Below are 24,169 nucleotides of genomic sequence, written 5' to 3' on the forward strand. Positions count from 1 at the left end.
ACGAATAAAATATACGAAGTCCTCTGTTGGCTTCTCTCTTGGTTGACCAGAGCGTCGTCTCACTTCTGCCCCACTGCTCTCCTAACCTCTTCTCCCTTCTCAACTCCAATCCAAAGTCAGTCCCCTCTCAGCTTGTCTCCCCTCTATATCCCTAGGCCATGGAGCTCTTCCTCCATGCCGAATCATGTTTTTAATTGCCACTATGCAAACCGCCGACTCCATAGGCAGAAGAAACTACCTGTTTCCTGAATAGCTCAGGAGGTTTGCATAGCACAACACTGTGCATTGTTTACATGCCTCAGAGGCTGAGACAACTGAGAAAAACAAGTGAATGCCCTGGTCAACGTGAAGCATTCAGAGAGGCTTTATAAAATAAACATATAATCTTAGTGATTGATACGATAGGACAAGGTGAAAGGAGAGAAGATGTTGTAGGTGCATGAGATAAACACCGACACAAGTGAATCAAGGAAGCAACATATTTTGTCTCCAGGTTCTTTGAGGGACGCAATAACGTTCACAAAATACCTTCGGGGTGTAAAGGGTGATCTTTGCTGAATGCACCCGAAGCAGGGTGGGTTGATTTAAATCAGGTTGATTTAAATCGCGATTTAGATCAAGATTTAAAAATCACTGATTTAAATCACTCTAAATTAATATTTTTTTTAGAATAATGATATCAGAAACACTTTTGGTGAAAGTACATTAATCTCGTAATCATTTAATGGTGATTATTAGGTTCTAAGATAGGAAAATAAAGGAAATAAAAATTATGTGCTGATGTTGTGAAGCTCATTCGGAAGGAAATGTAAACACAGGATTTCTCTTGATTTAAAATTCAATAATTTTATGGGTAAAAATAGCAAACATTTTGTGAGGAGGCATATAGTGGTTCGGATCCCACTTTAAACTGTAGGCCCAGTCCCGATTAGCCTTACTGTGCATAAAGTGGACTCAAAACACCAAATCAATCAATCAATGAAATATACAAAATACTAATCATATTAACCATAAATAGTGTCATTATGATTAAACTGTAAATAAACATGGCTGATGTTTTTCCAAACTATCCTTAAAAACATCTCCAAAATTCAGCTACAAAGACTATAAAAATATTTAAGTTAATATTTTAAGTTACAATTTTATAGAACATCCAGAATGTTTTATTTTCACTGGAAGAAAAGTTACTGAAATTATTATTAGTTTCATTAACAAACTCAACAAACATTTCCATAGTAGGTCCATACATACAGTATCAGAAAAAGAAAAATGTATGTTTACGTATATCTTATATTTATATTTGCTTTAATCAAACTGTTCAAATATTTTACAGGGCTGTTTACTGGAAAAATCCTTTCCATAAAATACATATATCTATGTGCAAGGTGCCAAAAACCATGCGAACAATTTTAAGCGTGTTTTTTACAAAAAAATAAAAAAATCGATTAAAACCCCCAAGAAATCCGATTTAAATTTTAAAAATCAACAAAAGTGTTTTTTAAATAAAAATCATGATTTATATTCACCCTGATTCAAAGTCAACTTTATTTTCATTTCGTAGTAAACCCTGGTAACTGCATACGTGCAAGCCGAAGAACTCCTGGCGCCGAGAGCCCGGATTTTTATGTAATATCAAAGTACAAAATATGTACACAAATATGTAACACTTGCACAGAATAACCATGCCCAGGCGGGATTCGAACCGGGACCCCTGGGAAACTCGATCCCAAGCTATGGGGAAGCGAGAGGGGAAAACAAATGACTGCCCATTTTAGTTCGCGAGTTTTCCGTTGTCTTGCCAATCTTGGCTGATCTGTATATGCCGCCCACTTCTGCTTCTGAGTGTACCACTACACGAGCTCTCAGTCGACCACATCGTTAATGATAATCAAATAACACAAGTGATCGAGAGCACGTGAGGGTGAAGCATCCGCTCGTCAATTGTTAATCACCTTCGTGACAACGGACACGTAGTTCGACAGCAATAAACGACAGTCTTCGATCCACTACCTTCACTGAAAGCAAAACCACTTCTCCACAGAAAGGTATCGCCGAACGTGCAGCGGCTTTGCTTGTGGTTCCTTATATGTAAAAAGACGGCTATAAATGCTTGTGGAATTGTTAAGGGATCACCTTGAACATGGCCTCCCTAATAACGCAGTACTTGTTTCAAATGACAATGAAACCATCTACATAACTTCCCTCTATTGAATAACGCGAACAATAGTTCTCTGTGTGGATCCTTGAATTCATTTGGCAGTGGCGCTTTCGCCTCAAGATCACTGATACATGATTGATTGATTTGATATTATGGGCCCATCACCACATAGGATATACGAGGGGTTTTTGACAAGTTTCCGGCCTGACGGGAAAGGTATTGGAATAGATGAAAATCCTATTAATATGTTGCGAGTCAATATTCAGAACATATTGTGCAAAATTTCAGACACGATAGTGCTAGAACTTCTTTTGTGTTAACAGGTTTGAAGTGACCATGGCAACGTAGTGTGTGCAGTTTTCCAAATTGTAAACAAGAGCTGTCATCAAGTACCTCTTCTCGAAGAACATAGGACACACCTCCGGGAAGTTAAGCAGAATTCTAGCCAGGCACGGGGTGAAGACCATTCACAGGCCGCCACTGAAAACCAAGGCCCTGCTCCGTTCAGTCAAAGATGACCTGGAACTCCGTATTGCAGGAGTATACCGAATACCCTGTGAGTGTGGGACAACTTACATAGGCCAAACAGGACGCACCATTGAGCAGCGGCGGAATGAACATCAACGTAATATCAGATTATTCCAAACGGAAAAGTCAGGACTTGCAGAACACAGCATCACCGAGGGACACAGAATTTTATTTGCAGACACCAAAATCATAGCCAAATGTGTCGGTCACTGGGACCGACGGGTAAAGGAAGCCATAGCCATATCGCGGGAAAGTACCAATCTCAACAGGGACGTGGGACTCCAGCTCAGTCACGCCTGGAACCCACTCCTCCGTAAAAACAAGACACCAGCCAATGAGAACACCAGGATCCAGAGAGAGCCAATAGGAAGACAGAATCCGAACTCCGCTACATTATAGTCATGTATATTAACCTACAGTGGTCTCCATTTTTACATTCCCTGAAGATGAGAGCAATGTATGCCCTCGAAACGTTGGAAGCCAACTCCAATTTAACCTGGCTGGTAACCCGAGAACACTTCTTCGAATTCATTGACCATCCCCCTTATTTCCCCGATCTGGCCCTCTCAGACTATTACCTTTTCTCCAAACCTAAAATGCACCTCAAAAGTACTGAATTTAGGGACACCAGTAGAGGCATGGTTTGCAGACCAAGATATAGCCTTCTAGTACCATGGCTTAGAATTGCTGCAGGAACGTTATGCCAAGTGTGTCAACCTGAAAGGGAGCTATGTTGAATAAAATGACATTCATTTGCCACTGGCGCCATTATTTCTTTCCGAGGCCGGAAACTTATCAAAACCTCCTCGTATTTGCCCATGACAGAATACTAGAACAAAACTGAGCACAGGGCCTTAAGGCTCGAGTGAACCTTTGGCCGACGCCGCTATGATATGATGGTGGAGAAGGGGAGAAAGCGAGTGGACGGAGCGAAGCAAAACACGCTGCTGTAAAAATTGTAACTGCAGTCGCAATACAGCTTTCCATCACGAGTTCATTGGTCGAGCCCTCTCGCGCAGACACTTGTTTTCGTTTTCTCGATATATCGATATCGTAGACACTGACATTTTCGATAATCGATATATCGACTCGATATCGATATTCAAATATCGTAGAGCCGTAGTCTCGCCCACGATCAGAACTGGCGATACCGAAGTACGGTCCGCTCCGATAGAGTAACCACAAGCTGGTGACCACTCCAACGAGATTTCCAGGATTTCAGGGAAAATTTTTCCAGGCCAAAAAAATAAAATACATCGAAGGACGCTCCGCAAGGATTTTCGCTCTGCGGGATACCATAGCGTCGTCAAGGTAAGATCTTAATAAGGGCACCCGAAGCTTTACGCACCTGTGATTTATCTCGGTGCGGTGAATGGAGACCGGAGCACACCTGAGAAAGGAGACGAGAATAAGGTGGTTGGAAGGTGGGAGAGGTAGGACGTCTGCGTCTTAATTCAATTACCGACTGCCTTGATGAACGGGTGGCTCGCGTCCGCATGGTTACGGGGGAAACTCGCTGATCCGGGGACCACGGAATGCAATCTGATGTTTTCTATCCTGATTACGAGGACGGCAAATGTATTCTGCCCTACTCTTTTCGTTCTCAATTTCCATTAAGAAATTCAACGTAATCTCTTTATACGTCGTATTTTCATTTATCTGTCGCAGGCTAACGTTCGACTTTTATTTTTTCCATTTTATATATCGTATCAATCCCTAAGATTATATGTTTATTTTATAAAGCCTCTCTGAATGCTTCACGTTGACCAGGGCATTCACTTGTTTTTTGTCAGTTGTCTCAGCCTCTGAGGCATGTGACTTGTTTTTTCTCAGTTGTCTCAGCCTCTGAGGCATGTAAACAATGCACAGTGTTGTGCTATGCAAACCTCCTGAGCTATTCAGGAAACAGGTAGTTTCTTCTGCCTATGGAGTCAGCGGTTAGCATAGTGGCAATTGAAAACACGATTCGGCATGGAGGAAGAGCTCCATGGCCTAGGGATATAGAGGTGGGACAAGCTGAGAGGTGACTGACTTTGGATTGAAATTGAGAAAGGGGAAGAGGTTAGGAGAGCAGTGGAGCAGAAGTGAGACGATGCTCTGGTCAACCAATTGAGAAGCCAACAGAGGACTTCGTATATTCTATTCAGCCTAATTCTTCAGATAGACAGGTAATTATCCTAACACCCAGCCATGATTCAGGTTCAAAGGTTCACAAAACCCAACGAGTGACCATTGTCTTTTCTGCAGTTTAGTTCCTTAATCTTATTTGTACCTTTTGTATTGCCAAGCCTTAACTCGTCATGCCAATGACGAGTGCTCTCATCAGAGGATGAATGATGAATAACTTACATCACCCAGAAATTAATTGCACAATGACTGGTTCTGATCCCATCATTCTTTAGAATGATACGTTTTTTTTTGTTTGTTTTTTTCCTCTGGATTTAAAATACATCTCTCGAATTTCTATCTAATCACATTTTCTGCCGCGATAAAAGAAGGCCAAAACATAAATACACTGGATAATGGAATAGTTCTCGTTTGATTTTCCTTAAATTTTGTTAAGAGACAGAAAAAAACCCTCAGGGAACCCCTGACATAAAACCGTGCCTCCTTTCGGTACTTTTTTATTTAACCGAGACGTCATTTGCGTGAATTGAGGTTTCCCCATCTTAAGTTCGACTTTATCTCTTTCTTTACAAAAGGAAAGGATACACACACACGAACACATTACTGTACTAAGTTGAGTAAATGGTGATTACTACGTGGAGTTGCCTTTGATACATCAAATTTATGATGCCGTGTGTTTTCCGGGACACATTCTGTTTACATTGGTTGCATTTACATTATAATATCACGAAGACGATCACTTATCTTAATATGTGACACTGATATAAGCAGATGTTTAATTATATTAGACAGAAAATATAATAAATCAGATAAATAGAGTTAAATGAGGAGAAACGGAGTTATGCATATTTATGTATGTGGTTTGAGTAGTAGAAGATGAAGCTGGTTATTCTGGGATCCAGTAAAATCATTCGTTCCAAACTTAAAAGTTTAGAGATTCCCACTGGATTGATTGAATTTGAAAATTTGGTGCGTCAGCACTTAGGCTATTTTGCACCCGTCACATTATACGTGAGTTGTTGGTCATGAAGAGGGGGATGAAAGTAGAGATCAACGATAGAACAGGAGGCCTTAGAATTTGAATGCACCTCGTATAATACATCATATGACGGGATGCCAAAACGTCAAGGATTTCAGAACAGACACTCGTCTCCCAAGAACCATTCTAGACAGAAAATTCCCCAAAACTTTTTCCAATGCTAGTTCTTCTTGATTCCCAGACACGGCAATGTCTATGTCCTTGGAGCAGTGCAACTGGAAATAATGATTGTTGTCTAACAAGTCGCTTTCCCCAGCGAAAGAACTCCAAAAGAAAGAGGGTGGATGAAACTTGGCTTGCGTAGAAGAAAGAGAATATATAAATCTATCTGCCACTTGCTTCAACATCATTCTTCGTCTCCATAAATCAATATCTGCTGAATTTTAAAGCGATTTCCGAGAAAGCGTGGAGAAACCAGAGATAGAAGTCTTCCTGTTTGTACGCTGGGCACAAAAATTCCGAACAGAGAGTTTTCGAGTTAAACAAGGGACGGGTTCATTTTTCAAGGCCCTAACAAAAGTTTCCAAACATCTGACAAAGACGCATGATGTACTTGTTTGTCACGGTAATTCGTATATTGAACAGCTGAACGTGGATGCTCTTCGCCAAAAGAGGGCATTTATAAATCAGAACTCCTAAAAGTTAGCAACCCAAATCACTTTAGAGCTAGTCGGATTGCATATACTGTAAGGATGGAATTGTCGTAGTGGTAGTTAAAGTAAAGGCAGAAAAATCAAATTTTCTTTTGACGTTGTGTGTGCAGTCTGCAGAACTTGACATAGAAATAATCGGTTAGACGATGATTTCACAATCGAATGGCCTTAGCTGATCCTGTCCACTGCAGTGTTCAGTCGGCAGGCGTCGGTCATGCGGGACCCGCGGGTTCGATTCCCCAGGTGGGAATTTTTCCAACTATGTCCCTTCGTGGATCGGCTCTGGAGTTCACCCAGCCTCTATAAATGAGTATCTGCTTCGTGGTTCCGATTAATTCTTAGCGTCGTAAGCAGAAAAACGTTAAGAAGAAAACTTATTTGATTAAATGAACTCTATAAGCTATAAAAGTTTATGTGGTGCAACCTCTATATATTGTTTATATTATGTATTTCGAGAAGGGTGTTTACTAAGCCGAGACGAGAACGAGACAAGTCTCGTCTCCATATTAACCCTGCCTATGTCGATTTCGATTATCATTAATTATTATTTGATTAATTTGATTTATTTTACTTCAATCATCTACTACTTTTGGCCAATGTCGAAGAAGGGGATGAGTGATGACACTGATGACACGACACTCACAAAGAACACACATGCCAAGTACGGGATTCGAATCCGGAACACCTGGCATCGTAGCGCGCCGTGCTAACCGCTCAAACGCGGAGGTCGGCTATGTTGGGTTTGATTTGATTCTTCGTATTATCGTCGCTTTTCTGCCACTTTTGGCTAATCGCGACGGTGAGGATGAGTAGTGCTACGATGAAATTGAGGAAGGGACACTCACGAAGATCACCAATGCCGAGATTCGAGCCCCTGTCGTAGCGCGTTGTGCTAACCACTCAGCCACGGAGGTCGGGAATCTCCACTAGGTGTTTGACACCCGGTGGAGGCACATAGTGTTTCGGGTCCCACTTTAAACTGTAGGTCAAGTCCCGATTAGCCAATTTGTCCGTAAAAGCGGGCTTAAAATCGAAGCAACTCAACCAACTCGGTACCATCCCTAACTATGTGGAATGGATGCTGACATACGAGTACCACCCACTACACACCCCTCACGATCTGGAATGCAACCTACCCCCCGAACTTTCCCTCTCAGCTGGCATTTTCTTTACCTTTCCTAGATTTGGGGGGGGCTTTTTACCTTCCTGGAAAGTTTCACATTTCTCCAAGCCCGCGGTAAAGTTAAATAAACAAATAAGACAAAACGATTTCCCGAGGCATGTAAAAAAGTCACACAAGCGAACACTTGGAAGATGGCGATGATAAAAACAGCATCCTCCTTACCTCGGTTTCGACGACGAACTTCTGAACGGGGCTCAGAGGCTAATACTCTTACCCAGACTTTCGGCGAAAAACAATGTTTTTGTTGGTAGCAGGGGGGAGAAAGGGGGGGGCTATGGAGGGAGGAAGAAGCGTTGTCGATCCAGCGACCAGAAGGGGAATAGGGCGATGTGCTGCCGGATCAGTGACACGTCGCTGAGCTTTGCCTGCCTTAAGCAGCGGCTGCCAGTTCTGCAACTAATTACACCTGACATCTCTCGCGTGAGCGCCCTCTGGCCACTCAGGTGGCAGGAAACATCAGCTTTTGAGGAGCTGTGTAAACGGATGTAATACCTGCTTGAGATGGTTTGCGCAAAATGTTCTAGACGGATTTTCATGAAATTTTGTGCGTCTATCAGAGTAGAGATGTGGTTTAATTAGCGCTTAAAGTTAAAAGATTGATTGAATTAATCAGGTTGATTAACGTTGCTTTTCTGCTACTTTTGTCAAATCGCGACGATGAGGATGTGATGATACGAAGAAATTTATGAAGGGACACTCGCATAGAACACACATGTCCGGGCCTGGGGAAAAAAAACAACTTCGCATTGTATCGTGTTTATCAACCAACACGGTTTTGTCTCGCCGACAAACTTGTGTAAGATAATATGGGGATCACCCAGCATCTCATCAACGGATACTTGACCATTGATTTGATTTGATTTATTTTACTTCGCTTTTCGCCACTTTGTCTAATCACGAAATCATACACCGAGAGGGTAAAACTTTGTGAAGAAAATGCGACCGGAGCATGTGAGTAATGCTGGAGAACTAATGTCCTGAACTAGGGATGGCCAAATATATTTATCCGGATTGCATTTTTTGTTTATTATTATTATTGGTACATGCAAAATCCCTTAAAATGACCTTCAAGTACCATTTTTGTCTTTGGACAACTTTTAAAACGAAGGTCAAAAAACGGTAATTGCAAAATCTTTTCATGTCCATCGCAGCGGCAGGTTAAATGTTGAGGCCTATTTCGAAATCACTCAACTTCCCGTGACATGCTCTCCAGCTTCAGCTCCTCAATATGGAAGAAATGAGACATCAATTACACGGTGCACATCTACAGGCAAGGATCATCGTTTGCACAAAGTAACGTGTTCCCTGCATTTCATCTTCATCGTAGGCAAGTTAACCTGCCGCTGCGATGGAGATGAAATGCAGGGAACACGTTATTTATCTCACACCTACCTAGAAAGCGCCTTATGTGACACCCATTTCTTTCAATTCCACGCCCGGAAAAAATCCTACGCTAGTGGTTGGGACAAATTGTGCGGGGGTGTTAAGGGTGTGTGAGCCGCCCCTGTAACACTTGCCCAGACTACATGATCAATGCGGCCTAGTGAAACATTTGTCAAGATATACTATAGATAGGGACATTGAATTTTCGCGATGCGCGAAATCGCGAAATGTGAAGAAAAAAAGATGCAATTTTGAACATTCTGCACGTAACTACATCCCCCACGATGAAATATGCATGAGTTTTATTCGCGAAGTAATGCGAAATGTGTACTTTTCCACGAAATAAACGCTTTTTCGCGAAATAACCGTGAAATATCATCAAACTAAGTAGAAAACACGCAAAAACCAGCAATCGAGGTTGTGCGCGCAAACTGTCGATTTGTAACGAAACGTTTGCCTAAAGTTTCCTACCACTTGCAGCTGAAGAACGTTTTATTTTCGATCACATCAGGAAGACGCTGCAAATTGGGATTTCCCATGCACATAATCTCAGTTTGAAAACTTCGCTCCCTGTCAAGCTGCATTCCTTTCTTCCCCAGAATGTCTACTCAACTTCCAGTTTCATTGAACTTGCTAGCTGTAGCAGCGGTAAGATTAGTCTGTTCCCGCACATCAAGGGAAACAATGGTGTCATTTGTGTTCAGTCACGAATGAATTTTGTTTATCATCATGTGATTTTCAACATGTGTTTGTGTATGTGCAGTAGTGATTATTATATTTGTTGGACAGCAAGGATATCCTTTAAATACATACAATGAATAAATCACCTGAGATATGCAATTTAGAAATGAAGTGATTTTGTGTTGATGTTTTATTTTTGGTTGGACAGCTAAGTACTTGTGTATGTGTACAGTATATAAAAATGAACTAGTTTATCAATTTATAGCTCTTTTGTATATTGTTTCCTCGCATAATGAAAAAGTGTGTGCCAATTTATTTTTTTCCACCGCTGGTACGCGTATATACCGCTGATCTAACATTTTATTTACCGCTCTCCTCAGTTTTTATTTACCATAAATTTGTCTCCCTAACTATAGAATTCCTGAAGAAAACGAGCAAGAACAAAAAAGTTACTCCAATCGCACAAGAGAAAGATTCCAGTCAGCTACAAAAATATCCGCGAATTGGACGAACGACCCTGGAATTACGGGTCCTATTGAGAAGTTCCAGGAAGCACGGTGCTGGGGCTTTCGTCGTCAAATTAAGTGGAAAAAATTGCAAGAAAAAAAAAGTTGGCACGCTGCTTTATGACGTACCACAGGCAGAAATGTCTTCTTGCATGTGCTCTGTTAGAATGGGAACGTTGACTTTGTGGAAACAGAACTGGTTCTGGTGACTCTTGAGAAACAGCTGAGTCCCATGGAATATTTCAGCGGGAATAGTTCATGGAAATTCGCCAATTGTTCGTTCCCTCCATTTTCTTTCGCAGCCGCGAATGTTTTAAAGGGTGATGACTGGTTATGAGAAGTGGGCTAAAGGTGTCAGGACTGTTCGCCAAATATGCAGAATGGGTTCCGGCAGAATTTGACAATCATGGGCTGAGGTGGTGAGCAAGGGCGTGCCGAGAGGGGGAAGGATTGGGGGTTGAAGTCCAGAAACCAAAGCATAAAACTGGCTTTCATTGTTCTTTTATAATATACTAGCTGATTGCGCGGCGTTGCCCGGGTATTTATTTATCCCAATCTTCTATTAGACAGGAATATAATTAATTCTAACAATAGTGTAAAATGAACTTGGAGTTGAACGGCATTGGAAGTGTCACTATTCATCTCAGAGGCCCCAAAAACTATGGATTCCACACTAATATCGGTCGTTTTACATGTCACCCCCTTCCCACCCCCACCCCTAAGGGTGCCAGGGGTGTCTTGAAGTTGAACGGCATTGGGAGTGTCACTATTCATCTTAGCGACCCCGACAACTATGGATTCCACACTAATATCGGTCGTTTTCGATTATTTTTACATGTCACCCCTCCTACCCCCACCCATAGGGGTGCCAGGGGTGTCTTACCCCCACAGTATTTCATTCGAGATTGTAAGTGATACGCGTTCCAAGTTTGGTTGAAATCGCTCCAGGTCTTCGAGAGTTATGCCGACACACACACACACACACACACACACACACACACACATATCCATTTTTATATATTAGATATAGCAAATACTTAAGCCGAAATATTCATCTCTTGCCTACAAATGGAGTGGACTGAGTTGTTGTTTTCTTGTTTGTTTAAGTCACTTTGTGCACTGTAAGGCTAGTCGGGACTGGACCTACTAAAGTGCGATCCGAACACTATGTGCCTCCACCGGGTATCGAACCCAGGACGCCTTGATTACAAGGCGACAACGCTACCGCTGCGCCATTGGAGAGGACCTGGAGTGGAATTGCCATGTGCCTGCTAACTGCCCTGTTTTGCTTTTGTGTTTTTAAGTCCACTTTATGCACAGATAAGCTAAGCGGGACTGGATCTACAGTTTAAAGTGGGATCTGAACGATTACGTGCCTCTACCGAGTATCGAACACGAGATCCCTTGTCACAAGGCAACGACGTTACCACTACGTCACAGGGAAGGGCACATTGAAAGTGTCGACCTCCGTGGCGGAGTGGTTATCACTGTCCCTTCATAAATTTCATCATCACTCCTTCTCATCTTCGCGATTAGCCGAAAGTATCAGAAAAACGAAATACATAAAGCAAATCCACCCAACCAGGATGAGAAAAGTAACTGCTGCGCGTGCGTGAAGCGTCGCGGCCCAAGCTACAAAAAAAAAATGTTGGTGACACTTCACCACAAACTGCACTCGCCTGAGAAAAGTAATCGCTGCGCATGCGCGAGATGACACAACGAACGCTGCGGGCAAAAGAGCGGTCCTGAAAGAACGACTGAGACTTGAGCGGTGCGAAATGCTCTTACTTAGCGTCGCTTTTCTGCCTCTTTTGGCTAATCGAAACGATGAGGATGACTGATGATTCGATGAACTCACAAAGAACAACCCTGCCCAGACTCGGATCCGAGAACTTCGACCCATTAAAGTTGTTTTCAAGTGACACTTTGCTGTAAAACAAAGCAAAACAAAAAAGCTTAAACGACACAAATTAACACCCATTGGTACACCTACCTTCCTTGATCCTTATGACGATCGTGGGGTCGTCAGCTGCGCTGGTGTAGTAGGCGGCGCCGTTCACGTCCCAAAAGAGCTTGTCCTGAACGTCCTGCAGCTTCTCGGCCCATTCCAGCCACGCCTCGTCGAAGCTGGCCATGTACAGGTCCAAGAGACCACGGATCACGAACGCATAGTCATCGCAGAATCCGTTGATCGGAGAAGCTCTGGGGAGGAAAGGAAGACGTGGTGGTTTAGCAGTAGCTTCAACACAGTTAGTTGATACAACATAATTAGGGCTTATATTTACGTAACTTTTTCTTCCCCTTTACGCTAAGTACGACTATGAAGATGAATTCTCCTAATGTTAGTGACAATTGTTCTCTATTAGCATGCGATGTTAATTGGGTTGATTGATTTGTTGTTTTAAGTCCACTTTATGCACAGTAAGGCTAATTGGGACTGGACCTACAGTTTAAAGTGGGATCCGAACCACTTGTGCCTCCACCGGGTATCGAACCCGGGACCCCTTGATTACAAGGCGACGACGCTACCACTGTGCCATCGGGGAGGCCGATGTTAATTGGGCATTGTGCCTCTACTACGTATACCTATTCTAACACTAGATGCCGGGCCTTCCCGAGGTAAAGGGTGTCTCAACAAGAACGCATAATTTAATTTAGTAATAAAACACAAAGTTGATTTCAAAAATGCTATTTTTATTTCAGCTTAAAGTACACGCACTGCGATTAAGTGTAAAACACAATAGTCGACAAATGTCCCACACGACTCTGAAGTTTTCGATGAAAATTTCACAGAATTGCGCCTCAATTTCGCCAACGACACGTCGACTGATTAATTTATTTATTTGATTTATTTTACTCCGCTCTTCTGACACTTTTGGCTAATTGCGACGATGAGGATGAGTCAGGATACGATGAAATTCATACAAACAACACCCATGTCCAGGTCAAGATTCGAAACCGGGACCCCCTGACAACGTAGCGGTCATTTCATATCTATTCCTTGATAAATATACATGTGCGGTCGTAGTGTGTGAATACATATTGGACAACCCTCGTACATAAGTTCGAGGTCAGCGGAATTCGTTATACACAAAAACGGGGCCAGCTTCAGTGGAAGAGTGGTCATCGTAGCGCGCTTCCAAGCCAGGGGAGTCTCAAGTTCGAGTCCTAGGTAACGCACACACGTCTCATTGTCCTTGATCTATCCCCATCGCAACGATTAACCTAGAAAGGCTGAAAAAGTGAAGCACAATAACCAAAAAATAAAAAAAACAGATACGAGAACATTCTGCCATCGTGGTCTGCTTTTTCTCTGTCCTCCAATAAACGCGAGTTAACTAACTTGCCAACAATGATCTCGCTCGAATGGACTTTATTACTGTTCCATAAATGTGCCTCTGCGAAAAGGCTAACCCTTTTTTACGATCGGCCAAAACAACCACTCGTTCGCGGTGTAAATATTAAAAAAAAATCCTCTCTAAAATGTAAAAAGGAGGGGATATATCGACCAGGGTGCACCCTGAACATAATATTTTAAACCTTTAACATGTAGAACCGAGTGCGTTCCTTTTTTATATATGGCCATTCGACCTGAAAAATTATGCATGTAAAAACACGCACATCATGTAGCTTAATTGTTGGCGGATGATACTGCATATGGTGACAATTAAAAACGGCAAAAATGCTGCAATGGTCATAATACATATTCTCGGCAACTGTAAACAGAATTAAATGCAATGAAATGGCTGATGAGGAGGACACAGTGAAATGTGAAATGTGTCGAAGCGTTGACTAATTGTAAAAAGTTCCGTCAACTAAAAGTTTTATTGTTGTCATTATTAGTTCTACAAATTCATGGTTCCCGCTCCCAACTCCCTGGCTTTTCCAGTTTCCCCGACACTTTCTAAACAATTTTCCAGCCCACTCTACGATGCTCGATGTTAGGCAAATGAATTAAATTTTATTCAACATTCTTGAAAAAATAAATCGTCGCAAATAAAATTAAAGAACATATTTGTACGATCGCCAAAAAAAGAATCAAGTTGGGAGTAAAAAAGTTAAATGTGTTTTCAGTTTTAGAACTTGACAAGCAAACGTAAAAGCATTTAATTTCCACGGACATTTCCAGGGGGCATTTTACAAAATTCTCGGACTTTTCAATGACCTTTCCACATCTAAGCTCACTAACTTTCACGTATTCCCCCCATCCGAAACGGTCTATGGCAGTGATTCTCAAACTGTTTTTTTCTCATTGCAACCTTTAGTAGTAATTAAACGTCTAATGTACCTCCACCATTTTCAAAACATATGCAACACAGATAAGAGTGTCAGTGACAAAATCAGCCTTACTTTCCTTGGTTGGTTGATTTGATGTTTTAAGTCCAACTTATGCACAGTAAGGCTAATCGGGACTGGACCTACAGTTTAAAGTGGGATCCGAACTACTATGTGCCTCTACCGGGAGCCTTACTTTCCTGTTGAGTATTAAAGTTATAATGTCTGAAACATTAAGGCTGCTCTACACACCTGCAGAAAAAATGTTGTATTGTGTGTATTCTCGACATTTCTCTTCCGAGCAGATCGCGTACCACAGTTTGAGAATCACTGGTCTATGGAAGATGGATATTTTGATGTGGAAACCATAAAATAAGCTGTTCAACAACAACTTCTCTCCATTCAGGAAGGAGTGTCCCAGATCTGCTTCAGCATTGTTGGAACTCTTTTAACCACAAGTTCAATTCCATATCTCCCATTCCCAAGAAGAGCAATCAGTCCAGGAACTTTTGGTACAAACCTTGTACGGTTGCCTTCCTATCACTAACGAACACATCCATTCCATGTTCATCTCAACAAAATCTCTCACCTCTGCAATAACTCAAGCTCCTCCGTTTACCCAAAGTCCTGTCGAGCTTAAGGAGCTGTCACATAGGTGGCAGCACTTCATCTGCGTCAACGAATATTCACTCAAGGAGAAGACATATTAAGTGGTCTTTAACTGCAGCCACGTTCTGATGAAAGACATTAATTCTGTCTGTCAGGTTAAGCAGGAAGGAAGAGGGGATGCTCCTTCATTCAATCTGAAGGGTCATTAATAACCTCGCTTTCCTCAGAAGGGGAAGAAATAAAAACCAAGCTCTTCCTGCCATGTTGAATAACAAGGAAACACGTCTATAAAAACTGATTATAACTCAACAGTAAATGTTGGTCTGAGCTGCCTATCCTTGCAAGACAGGTGCAACTGTGTCCACGCAGCATGGTGGATGTACCAGGTGGTCAGAATTAAAGTTACCCAACTCAGAGCCCTCTGTAGCCTGTTTGAGCCATCGTAGAACGCTTAAATTTGGTGAATCCACTATGCAGACCATGGGGAAGAGGATGGCGATAAAAAATAGTTAAAGTTTCCACCACCACGTTGAAATGTGGCGCTGTACTTCCATGATAGGTTGTACAAATAATCATGTTAAGTGGCTGAGTTATTAATTAGAAAGACTTTTGTTAGTGGCTGGAAGTTGCGAGAAAATAATCTCTCGTTTATTGTAAGATTGCAAGGTAAAGGCAAATCCATAACCAATTGGAGCAGTTTACGTCATTATTACAACCCATCATGGAAGTACAGCGCCACATTTCAACGTGGTGGCGGAAAATTGAACTATTTTTTTATCGCCATCCTCTTCCCCATGGTCTGCATAGTGGATTCACCAAATTTCAGAGTTCTACGATGCCTCAAACAGGCTACAGAGGGATCTAAATTGGGTAACTTTAATTCTGCCACCCGGTATAAAGGTGAGCTCACAAGATGAGATGCAAATATGTTGCCAAGTCAATATTTCATTATGCAAACTGGTCAGGTAATGAACTTTTAGTGTTTAGACATCCAACACAAACTTCAATGACGTACCACTCCCAAGGTCTCCATATTGTATTAAAAAAAGACAGCACAAAATAACACAACCTAGCAAAAAAAACAATCTCACGTTATGAAATCTCCAAAGAAACTTAATTGGTAACATCTCACTCCACGTGAACTTGACAAGTACTGTCAGTTCCTAAAACAGGTGCTATTGGCGGGAAAGGTTTGAGGGGTCTTGACATATGGTTGTCAGAGGGAAATGGATCTTTCGGAACTTTCTTTGAAGTAAAGTGGTGTTCGAATCAGGACTTCAACAATAGTTACTATTCTAACTAGAACTAGTTACTTCTTTCAGGTAACAAAATTAAGTGGCATTCTGTGCATTCCAACAGCAACAAAATTATGGTTTGCTCAAAAGAGATAGAAATAAAATGCTAATATCCACATACACACTCATTATAAACAAGTGTTTATCCAGAATTTTCGATCTAGGGAGGGGTGTGTAAAGGTCACAAAATATCCATAAAACAGCCCTTTGTGAAAAGATTTAGGAGGTGTTTGGATCAATCAATGACGGTTACTCATTTAAGAAAGTAACTAGTTACAATAACTATTACATGTAACTTGCAAACTTCCAAACACTGGAGAAAACTAGCACATTTACATAATCCAACCTTAGGCAGGTACTAACCAAACTGAGCAATGTCAAATATCCTCAATTATTTGTCAAGGGATCTGTACTCTATATCAGGAGTGTGTATTCGAGGATAGCTAGGCTATCCTGAAGGCTATCTAGCCTGTAGCCTAGAAAGTAAAATACTGAAGAAAAATCAGTTCGAAACTGTGAATTAACCTGATTTTAAAAAAAGATAATTGCGATTCTGAAGTTGGCAAGCTGAATTCTTTTGAGTTGGCAACCTCAATTCCTTGGAGTTGGCAACCTCAATTCCTTGGAGTTTGCAACCTCAATTCCTTGGAGTTGGCAACCTCAATTCCTTGGAGTTGGCAACCTCAATTCCTTGGATTTGGCAACCTCAATTCTCTGGAGTTGGCAACCTCAATTCTCTGGAGTTGGCAACCTCAATTCTCTGGAGTTGGCAACCTCAATTCTCTGGAGTTGGCAACCTCAATTCTCTGGAGTTGGCAACCTCAATTCTCTGGAGTTGGCAACCTCAATTCTCTGGAGTTGGCAACCTCAATTCTCTGGAGTTGGCACCCTCAATTCTCTGGAGTTGGCACCCTCAATTCTCTGGAGTTGGCACCCTCAATTCTCTGGAGTTGGCAACCTCAATTCTTTGGAGTTGGCAACCTCAATTCTCTGGAGTTGGCAACCTCAATTCTCTGGAGTTGGCAACCTCAATTCTCTGGAGTTGGCAACCTCAATTCTCTGGAGTTGGCAACCTCAATTCCTTGGAGTTGGCAACTTCAATTCTTTGGAGTTGGCAACCTCAATTCCTTGGAGTTGGCAACCTCAATTCTTTGGAGTTGGCAACCTCAATTCTTTGGAGTTGGCAACCTCAATTCTTTGGAGTTGGCAACCTCAATTCTTAGGAGTTGGCAACTTCAATTCTTTGGAGTTTGCAACCTCAATTCTTTGGAGTTGGCAACCTCAATTCTTAGAAGTTGGCAACCTGAATTCTTAGAAGTTGTCAACCTGACTACCGTTGTGATGGCAACCTGACTTCTTTGAAGATGTCAAGAATGAGCCTAGTTTTCTCCCTTCATCCAGTCTAGGACCAGGTGTAGTGAGTTAGTCCAGGTCTGACTCAGCATATGCCATTGCTCTATATGTACTATCACACACTAAACTGGAATTTCACAGTTTGCTGCTGTGTTTGAACCAGGGTAAAGAAGAGAGATCTTGCCAGAAAATGTGTTAGCAGATTAAGAATAACCTGGATAATATGGAAATCACTAGCATCGCCAAATTTATTAATACTGTAAATATGGTGGACATCAAATCCGGAGATAGTTGCAACTAACAGTACAGTTCATATCCCCATTCTCAAGTATAAGTGCTTACATTCTTCTCACACAAATGTATAATAATTCTGCATATATGATGAGAATTCAGCCGTGTTTGTGCTATGAATTTAAATATGGGAGTATATTTTGAACTTATCGCAAGCCGATGGATGGCTGTCAAAAATTTAGATAGGCCACACGAGATCCATACCATCAGTATTTGTCAGGTGAGAAATAACGGAAAAATAATTTCCTCAAAAACTGTTTCCAACATATGGAACTGTCATAAACAGGTGTGACCTGCAAATTAAAATACTAGTTTAAAAGCACAATGGAAATATCATTTATTTACTTCCAATCTAAATTATTTCGTCTAAAAATGTATTACATAGATTGAACCTTAGGTCATTCTCAGATAGGACAAGTGATCTTGAAATCAAATTTGTGGATAACTTGCTTCAATGGTGTGAAATTAATAAAGTTAGCCTGAACTTAAAAGAAATGTAAGCTTGTATCATTCACCCACAACAGACACCCTATTCAATATTCATACACTATTTCTAATGTGGTAGTACAAAGTGACCAAAAGTTAACATTCCAACGGACACATTGCCCGCATTCTAAGCGAAACTCATGGAAATTTTGGATTTATAATGAGAGTGGGTAATCAATTTAGAAGAAAGGAAATATTTCTATTGCTGCAATATATGCTCGTCTGATCTAAACTCGAATATGCCTCTCTTGTTTGGAAGCCGCAATTCAAGAAATATATCTAAAAATTAGAGAAACTTCAAGGTAAATTTCTCAGATATCTACTATTAAAACTTGATGGTATATATCTGAAACTCACTTCTAGTAACATATTACCAAAATCTACAATATTTAGTCACTCGACCTCTTTCAAATCCCCCTCGGAAGAACCAAAATAACCAAAGCTGAACCCATGAGGAGAATGTGCAAGTTATTTAATTCAGTTTCCAAGAACAACAACCAAAGTATAGACCTATTTAAATGTAATTGTAACTTTAGTTCTATTTATTGAATTGTTTTATGTTTTGTTCTGTTCATAGAATTTTAGTTTTGAATTAGCTTGTAAGGTTTTATACATATATATATATTCATTTCTTTCGTCTCTATAATGTAATAATTATATTCTTTCACAACTGTTATCAAATGTAAATTGTATTTTGTGTCACTCATATTTCATGTTAATTATGTTCTTGTTTACGTAATGGTGGCATCCCGTATTGAACACTGTAATTGAGTAAGCACCTGATCAATCGTTGCCAGGCCAAGGGGGAACCACATTGACGCCACCCACGCGGCCGGCAACCATCTTGATGTCCGCCATCTTGAATTCAACTTCAAAATTTTAAATGGGATATAATATATCAAATCAGGCTAGAATTTCACGAGAAATGCAATGGTGAAGGTTTTTTCGACATATCTTTAACCAGTAAAAAGTTATGACTGAATTCTTGTACCAATTTGCTCCTTTCCGAGGTGTTAGAGAAATGCCTTAAACTTCGTTTAGCGCATCGGTAACTCATCGAGATCAAAGTGACGTCTAGGGAGAGATGTTCGCACGCTATTGCACAAGATTTTAATCGGATACATCCATGAAGAGCTGCGCATTATGAATGGTTGTCGCGAACAATTACCAGTGTGATGCTTCCATTAAATGAAAAGTCCTTCACAGTGACAAGGCTAATGTTTATGTTCATAAGGAAGTTCATAAACAGAATATTCGATGCTTTTTATCTGATAACCCATGTTCGACAGATCAAAGCTGAATGGTTAGTGCTGGTAAGTTAATGGTGTGGTGTGCTGTGTGGAACACGATTGGTTAGTCAATTTTTCATCAACGGAACCTTAAATGCTTAGGGCTACTTGGATTTGTTAAATAAACAGGTTTTTTCATCCTTGCTTATGGAACAAGGTACTTTTTACAGAGTTTTTTTTCAATAGGGAGGGAACACCAGCCACTATGGAAACATTGTGAAGCAGTTTCTGTCCAAAGTTAGTTATCAGATGACAAGGGTCGAATATTCTGTTTATGAACTTCCTTATGAACATAAACATTAGCCTTGTCACTGTGAAGGACTTTTAATTCAATTGAAGCGTCACACTGTAAATTGTTCGCGACAACCATTCATAATGGGCAGCTCTTCGTGGATGTATCCGATTAAAATCGTGTGCAATGGCATGCAAACTTCTCTCCCTAGACATCCCTTTGATCTCGATGCATTACTGATGTGCTAAACAAATTTTAAGGCATTTCTCTAACATCTCGAAAAGGAGCAAATTGGTACAAGTATTCAGTCATAACTTTTTACTGGTTAAAGATACATCGAAAAACCTTCACCATTGCATTTCTCGTGAAATTCTAGCCTGATTTGATATATCATATTACCCCCTTCCCATTTAAAATTCTGAAGTTGAATTCAAGATGGCGGACATTAAGATGGTTGCCGACCGTGCGGTTGGCGTCAATGTGGTTCCCCCTTGGCCTGATAACGATTGGTCATCACCATTTCCATGTTGCACGCTGCAGTGGCCTTGTACCTGGGGTGTTAAGTGGCTTTTTGAGCCACCCTGTATATCTTTCTGTGTGTGTATTTCTTCATTTTAGTTTGGTTCTTCGTCTGAGGAAGACTCTGATACAGAGTTGAAACGTTACATGTTAAGTGTTTTTATGTCTTAATAAACTGCCTTGGTCAGCAACATAGTGGTTTTTTTAAAATATGGAAACAATGCTTAATTATATTACATAATTTCTTGACTTTCTTGACCTATCCGTTGATTTCTTAACTAGTCGTCACCCTGTTATAATATCAATTAATCTGTAATGCAAAATAAACACACATCTAAAGCCTACATCTTCAAAAGAGTTCATATAAAGCAAGTTATTGAAGTTGGAATTATTAGTACAAGAACAAGCATATTTTAGTCCTTCAGATGTGCTTCATTGGGACTCAGTGATAATTAGATGATTTTCCCTGAGTTTTTACTTTTCTTCAAATTCCCTGAGAATTACAGGTTTTCCAGGTGTGTGGAAACCCTGTGCTTTGTTTTCTTCATCTTCATCACACAAATCCAATCACTAATTTTAAAAACTTACAAGAATACATTATACAATCTAGAACACAATGCAATGCATTCCACTCGCAATTATGCACATGATTCTCACGGAATTCTTAGAAATAAAGAGCTATATATTACAAAGAGTAATTTTTCGTTGTGACGTTTCAGGAGAACACACGCTCCATGAAGGGAGCGTGTGTTCTCCTGAAACGTCACAATGAAAAACTGTGTTCTTATGCTTGTAATAACCGTAAACTACAAGAGAAATAATTCTACAATACAAGCAATGTGTACATACAAGAAAAACTATTACAAAGAGTAGTAATATAAGTGTTCCTGCAAAAACACTTTGGCCTTTGCCGCAAGCTGTCTTGGGCTTGATTTCTGGTGGAAGTTCCAGGTGTTAGCTCGGTGACATGAGGATAACTGGGGAGCTGATTGAAAATAATTGAGCAGGGAGAGGCGCACATGTCCCCTTTAAGCCCACAAGCTATGACTAAGTATCACGAAAAGTGATGATATCGATGTATCCCAACAAACGAAGAAAGTTATGCAACGGAATCCTTCAATAAAACCTTCTTCCGACAGCTAAAGCATACAAAGAAAAGGTTTAGGGCAAATAGGCAAATTGGTATTGGATCTCTTCGAAATTCAAAATTTGTTGTCATTGAAAATCAAATCCGGGATATCTATAAAGTTGATAAAGTTAATACTACTATAACAGTAAAGTTAATACTACAGTAACAATGTTAATACACATCCAGCAAAAGCAATGGCCACAATACTGATTTCAAGAACCACTGCAAAATTGAATGAGGAGGCTCTACATAAATAGGGTTTAAAAGTTCTACGTGTAGTTTCCAGTAAACTAAATTACACAAGATATCTAACAAGAATTTAACACCACAATTGGTATACAAGCAAAATCAAATGAATAAAATAACAGGCAATAAAAATATGGTTCCATTTTATCACATCCCAACGAATACTATAGAAAGCGTAAGATAGAAAGATTTTGTATTTTTCCCTAAAAACTGAGTTCCATAATCCATCTCAGACTCTACTTGCTATAAAGGAAGATGCTTGCAACACTGTAGACACTGGGCTGAATATGTATGGCATTTTACAAATTATTTTGGGGCATCCTTAGAATTGTTTTTTCCTCTTACTGTTCAATAACTTTTTTTTAAATGAGTAGATTTCTAATTAATGAATGATTTTCTTTGATTACAATGCCACTAAATGTTAATACTAATTTTGACATTACGTTTCAAAAAGGGAGAATTTTGTAATATCTTTACATTATGGAAAAAGGGGTCATTAAAGTGTGAACAGAGTGTCTACAAATTCATGAAAACAAAATATTTTGACTTTTCCAGATTTTCCAGACCAAATAATTACAGCAATTAGCATACACAAACATGTCTGGAAGGAGATCACTATAATTTAGTTAAACATACATGTTTAGAATCCTACTTAACCAAGATTTAGGATATCAACTTCAAATGTAAAGGTAATAATATCAAGACGGGAAACTCAACAGTAATTGGCTATTGGGGGAGGAAAGGGGGGGGGGAGAAAGTATGTATGCATCAGAGGTGAGCTTTAATTTTAATAAGGTTTAAATGTTTGTGAATGCATATAATTTGCATATTTCATCGACAAAAATTATTAGCATCTGCATCTTATATGCTTCGGAGGCAAATAAAGTCATACTTTGCTACAATTTTAAAGCATCACACACACAACACATTTTCGTTAATGCTTATCCCATTACCTAATTTTCTGGTGTAAACCACACTTATATTACTTAGACACATAATCTACAAATCCTATGAACATGATTATGTATTGAGCTTGCCTTGCTCAAAGATTGATTAAGTTTATTTAACGTCCTATTTCTGCAACTTTTCACTAATTGCAATGAGCTTTGCACACAAATTATAACAACACAGTGCTACGTAATTAAACTAATTGCATCTTGTTATGGGAACTTCATAATTTTCACCCCTGTCAAGTCTTTAACACACACTACATTTCCTGTCTCACTGTCTTCACATCACTCTATCAACATTGAGAAGTATCACCCTGGTTATTTTGAAGCTGACAAAGCCGAATAGCTTTTGAGCATTTATTTAAAAATATCAGGAATTTTTCAGACAGATTAGTATGCATTGATTCCACTTGAATCCAGTATTGGATCTCCACCAACCCCCTCAAAAAACTGGAAATTTAATTCACATGTTGCACACGCTCCCTACACCATGGTCACACTAGGCTGGTTCACCAGCTACTTTGTTGCTAGGTACTGCCTGCAAAGTCTCCACACTCATACTTTCAAAAAAAGCTACTAAGGCATTCATCTGGATGAGTTGGCAAGCTTGCCAGTAGGGGTTGGTATGACCTTGAAGAACGAGTTTATGTTACATTTAGTGAAGTGCCGCTGTTACAGTCCTCGGTGTCAGACGTACAATCACAGTTTGGCAACAATGCCTTTTAAGCACATCGCCCACTGGGACGTGGAGAAAAGCGACAACAGAACTTCTGTTGTCTGCTTCTATTGAATTCAAATGGTGTAACGCCTACTACAGGGAAACGTGCGGAATCAAAGCACGGAATTTCCGGGCCAGAAATCTTCATTGAGATACCCAAAAACATGTAAGTTGCATTCTGTTGGCATGTTTCTCAGCGTCTCAGTAGGCATTAGGTTAGGCTGCTTTACGCGAACACAGTGAATCGCTATATTGGAAGCATATTTTGAGTATGTCATGTGAAAGATATGTGGAGAAATGGAGAAGTCTATTTCCTGATGATCCGGAACCAGCTAAAACCGCAATGGATGATTGTTTCAAATTTAGTTTCAATATTCTTTTTGTGTATTTCAACATGTGGAAAGTAGTTTCCTGTCTTGTTAGTGTGTTACTGACCTCAGAAATTGCAGTTTTACTCACATTTAGCTTACAAATTATTTTTTGTGTATTGCAAGATATAGTTAACAAATGTATGTATTC

The 24,169-nt window shown here is 40.2% G+C and overlaps 1 protein-coding gene across 2 annotated transcripts in view; it reads right to left on the minus strand.

The window, feature by feature from the left end:
• Positions 1-24,169, minus strand: part of LOC145978227 (spermatogenesis-associated protein 20) — a 161,122-nt gene that overhangs the window by 62,859 nt on the left and 74,094 nt on the right. For both annotated transcript variants that reach the window (XM_083110699.1, XM_083110700.1), the window contains exon 10: positions 12,252-12,460. In XM_083110699.1, coding sequence (XP_082966825.1) covers positions 12,252-12,460 — 209 coding nt within the window. The remainder of the gene's footprint in view (positions 1-12,251; positions 12,461-24,169) is intronic.

This window comes from Lepisma saccharinum, chromosome 24, assembly GCF_977018435.1.
Source record: "Lepisma saccharinum chromosome 24, izLepSacc3.1, whole genome shotgun sequence".
In the NCBI taxonomy this organism is placed as follows: Eukaryota; Metazoa; Arthropoda; class Insecta; order Zygentoma; family Lepismatidae; genus Lepisma; species Lepisma saccharinum.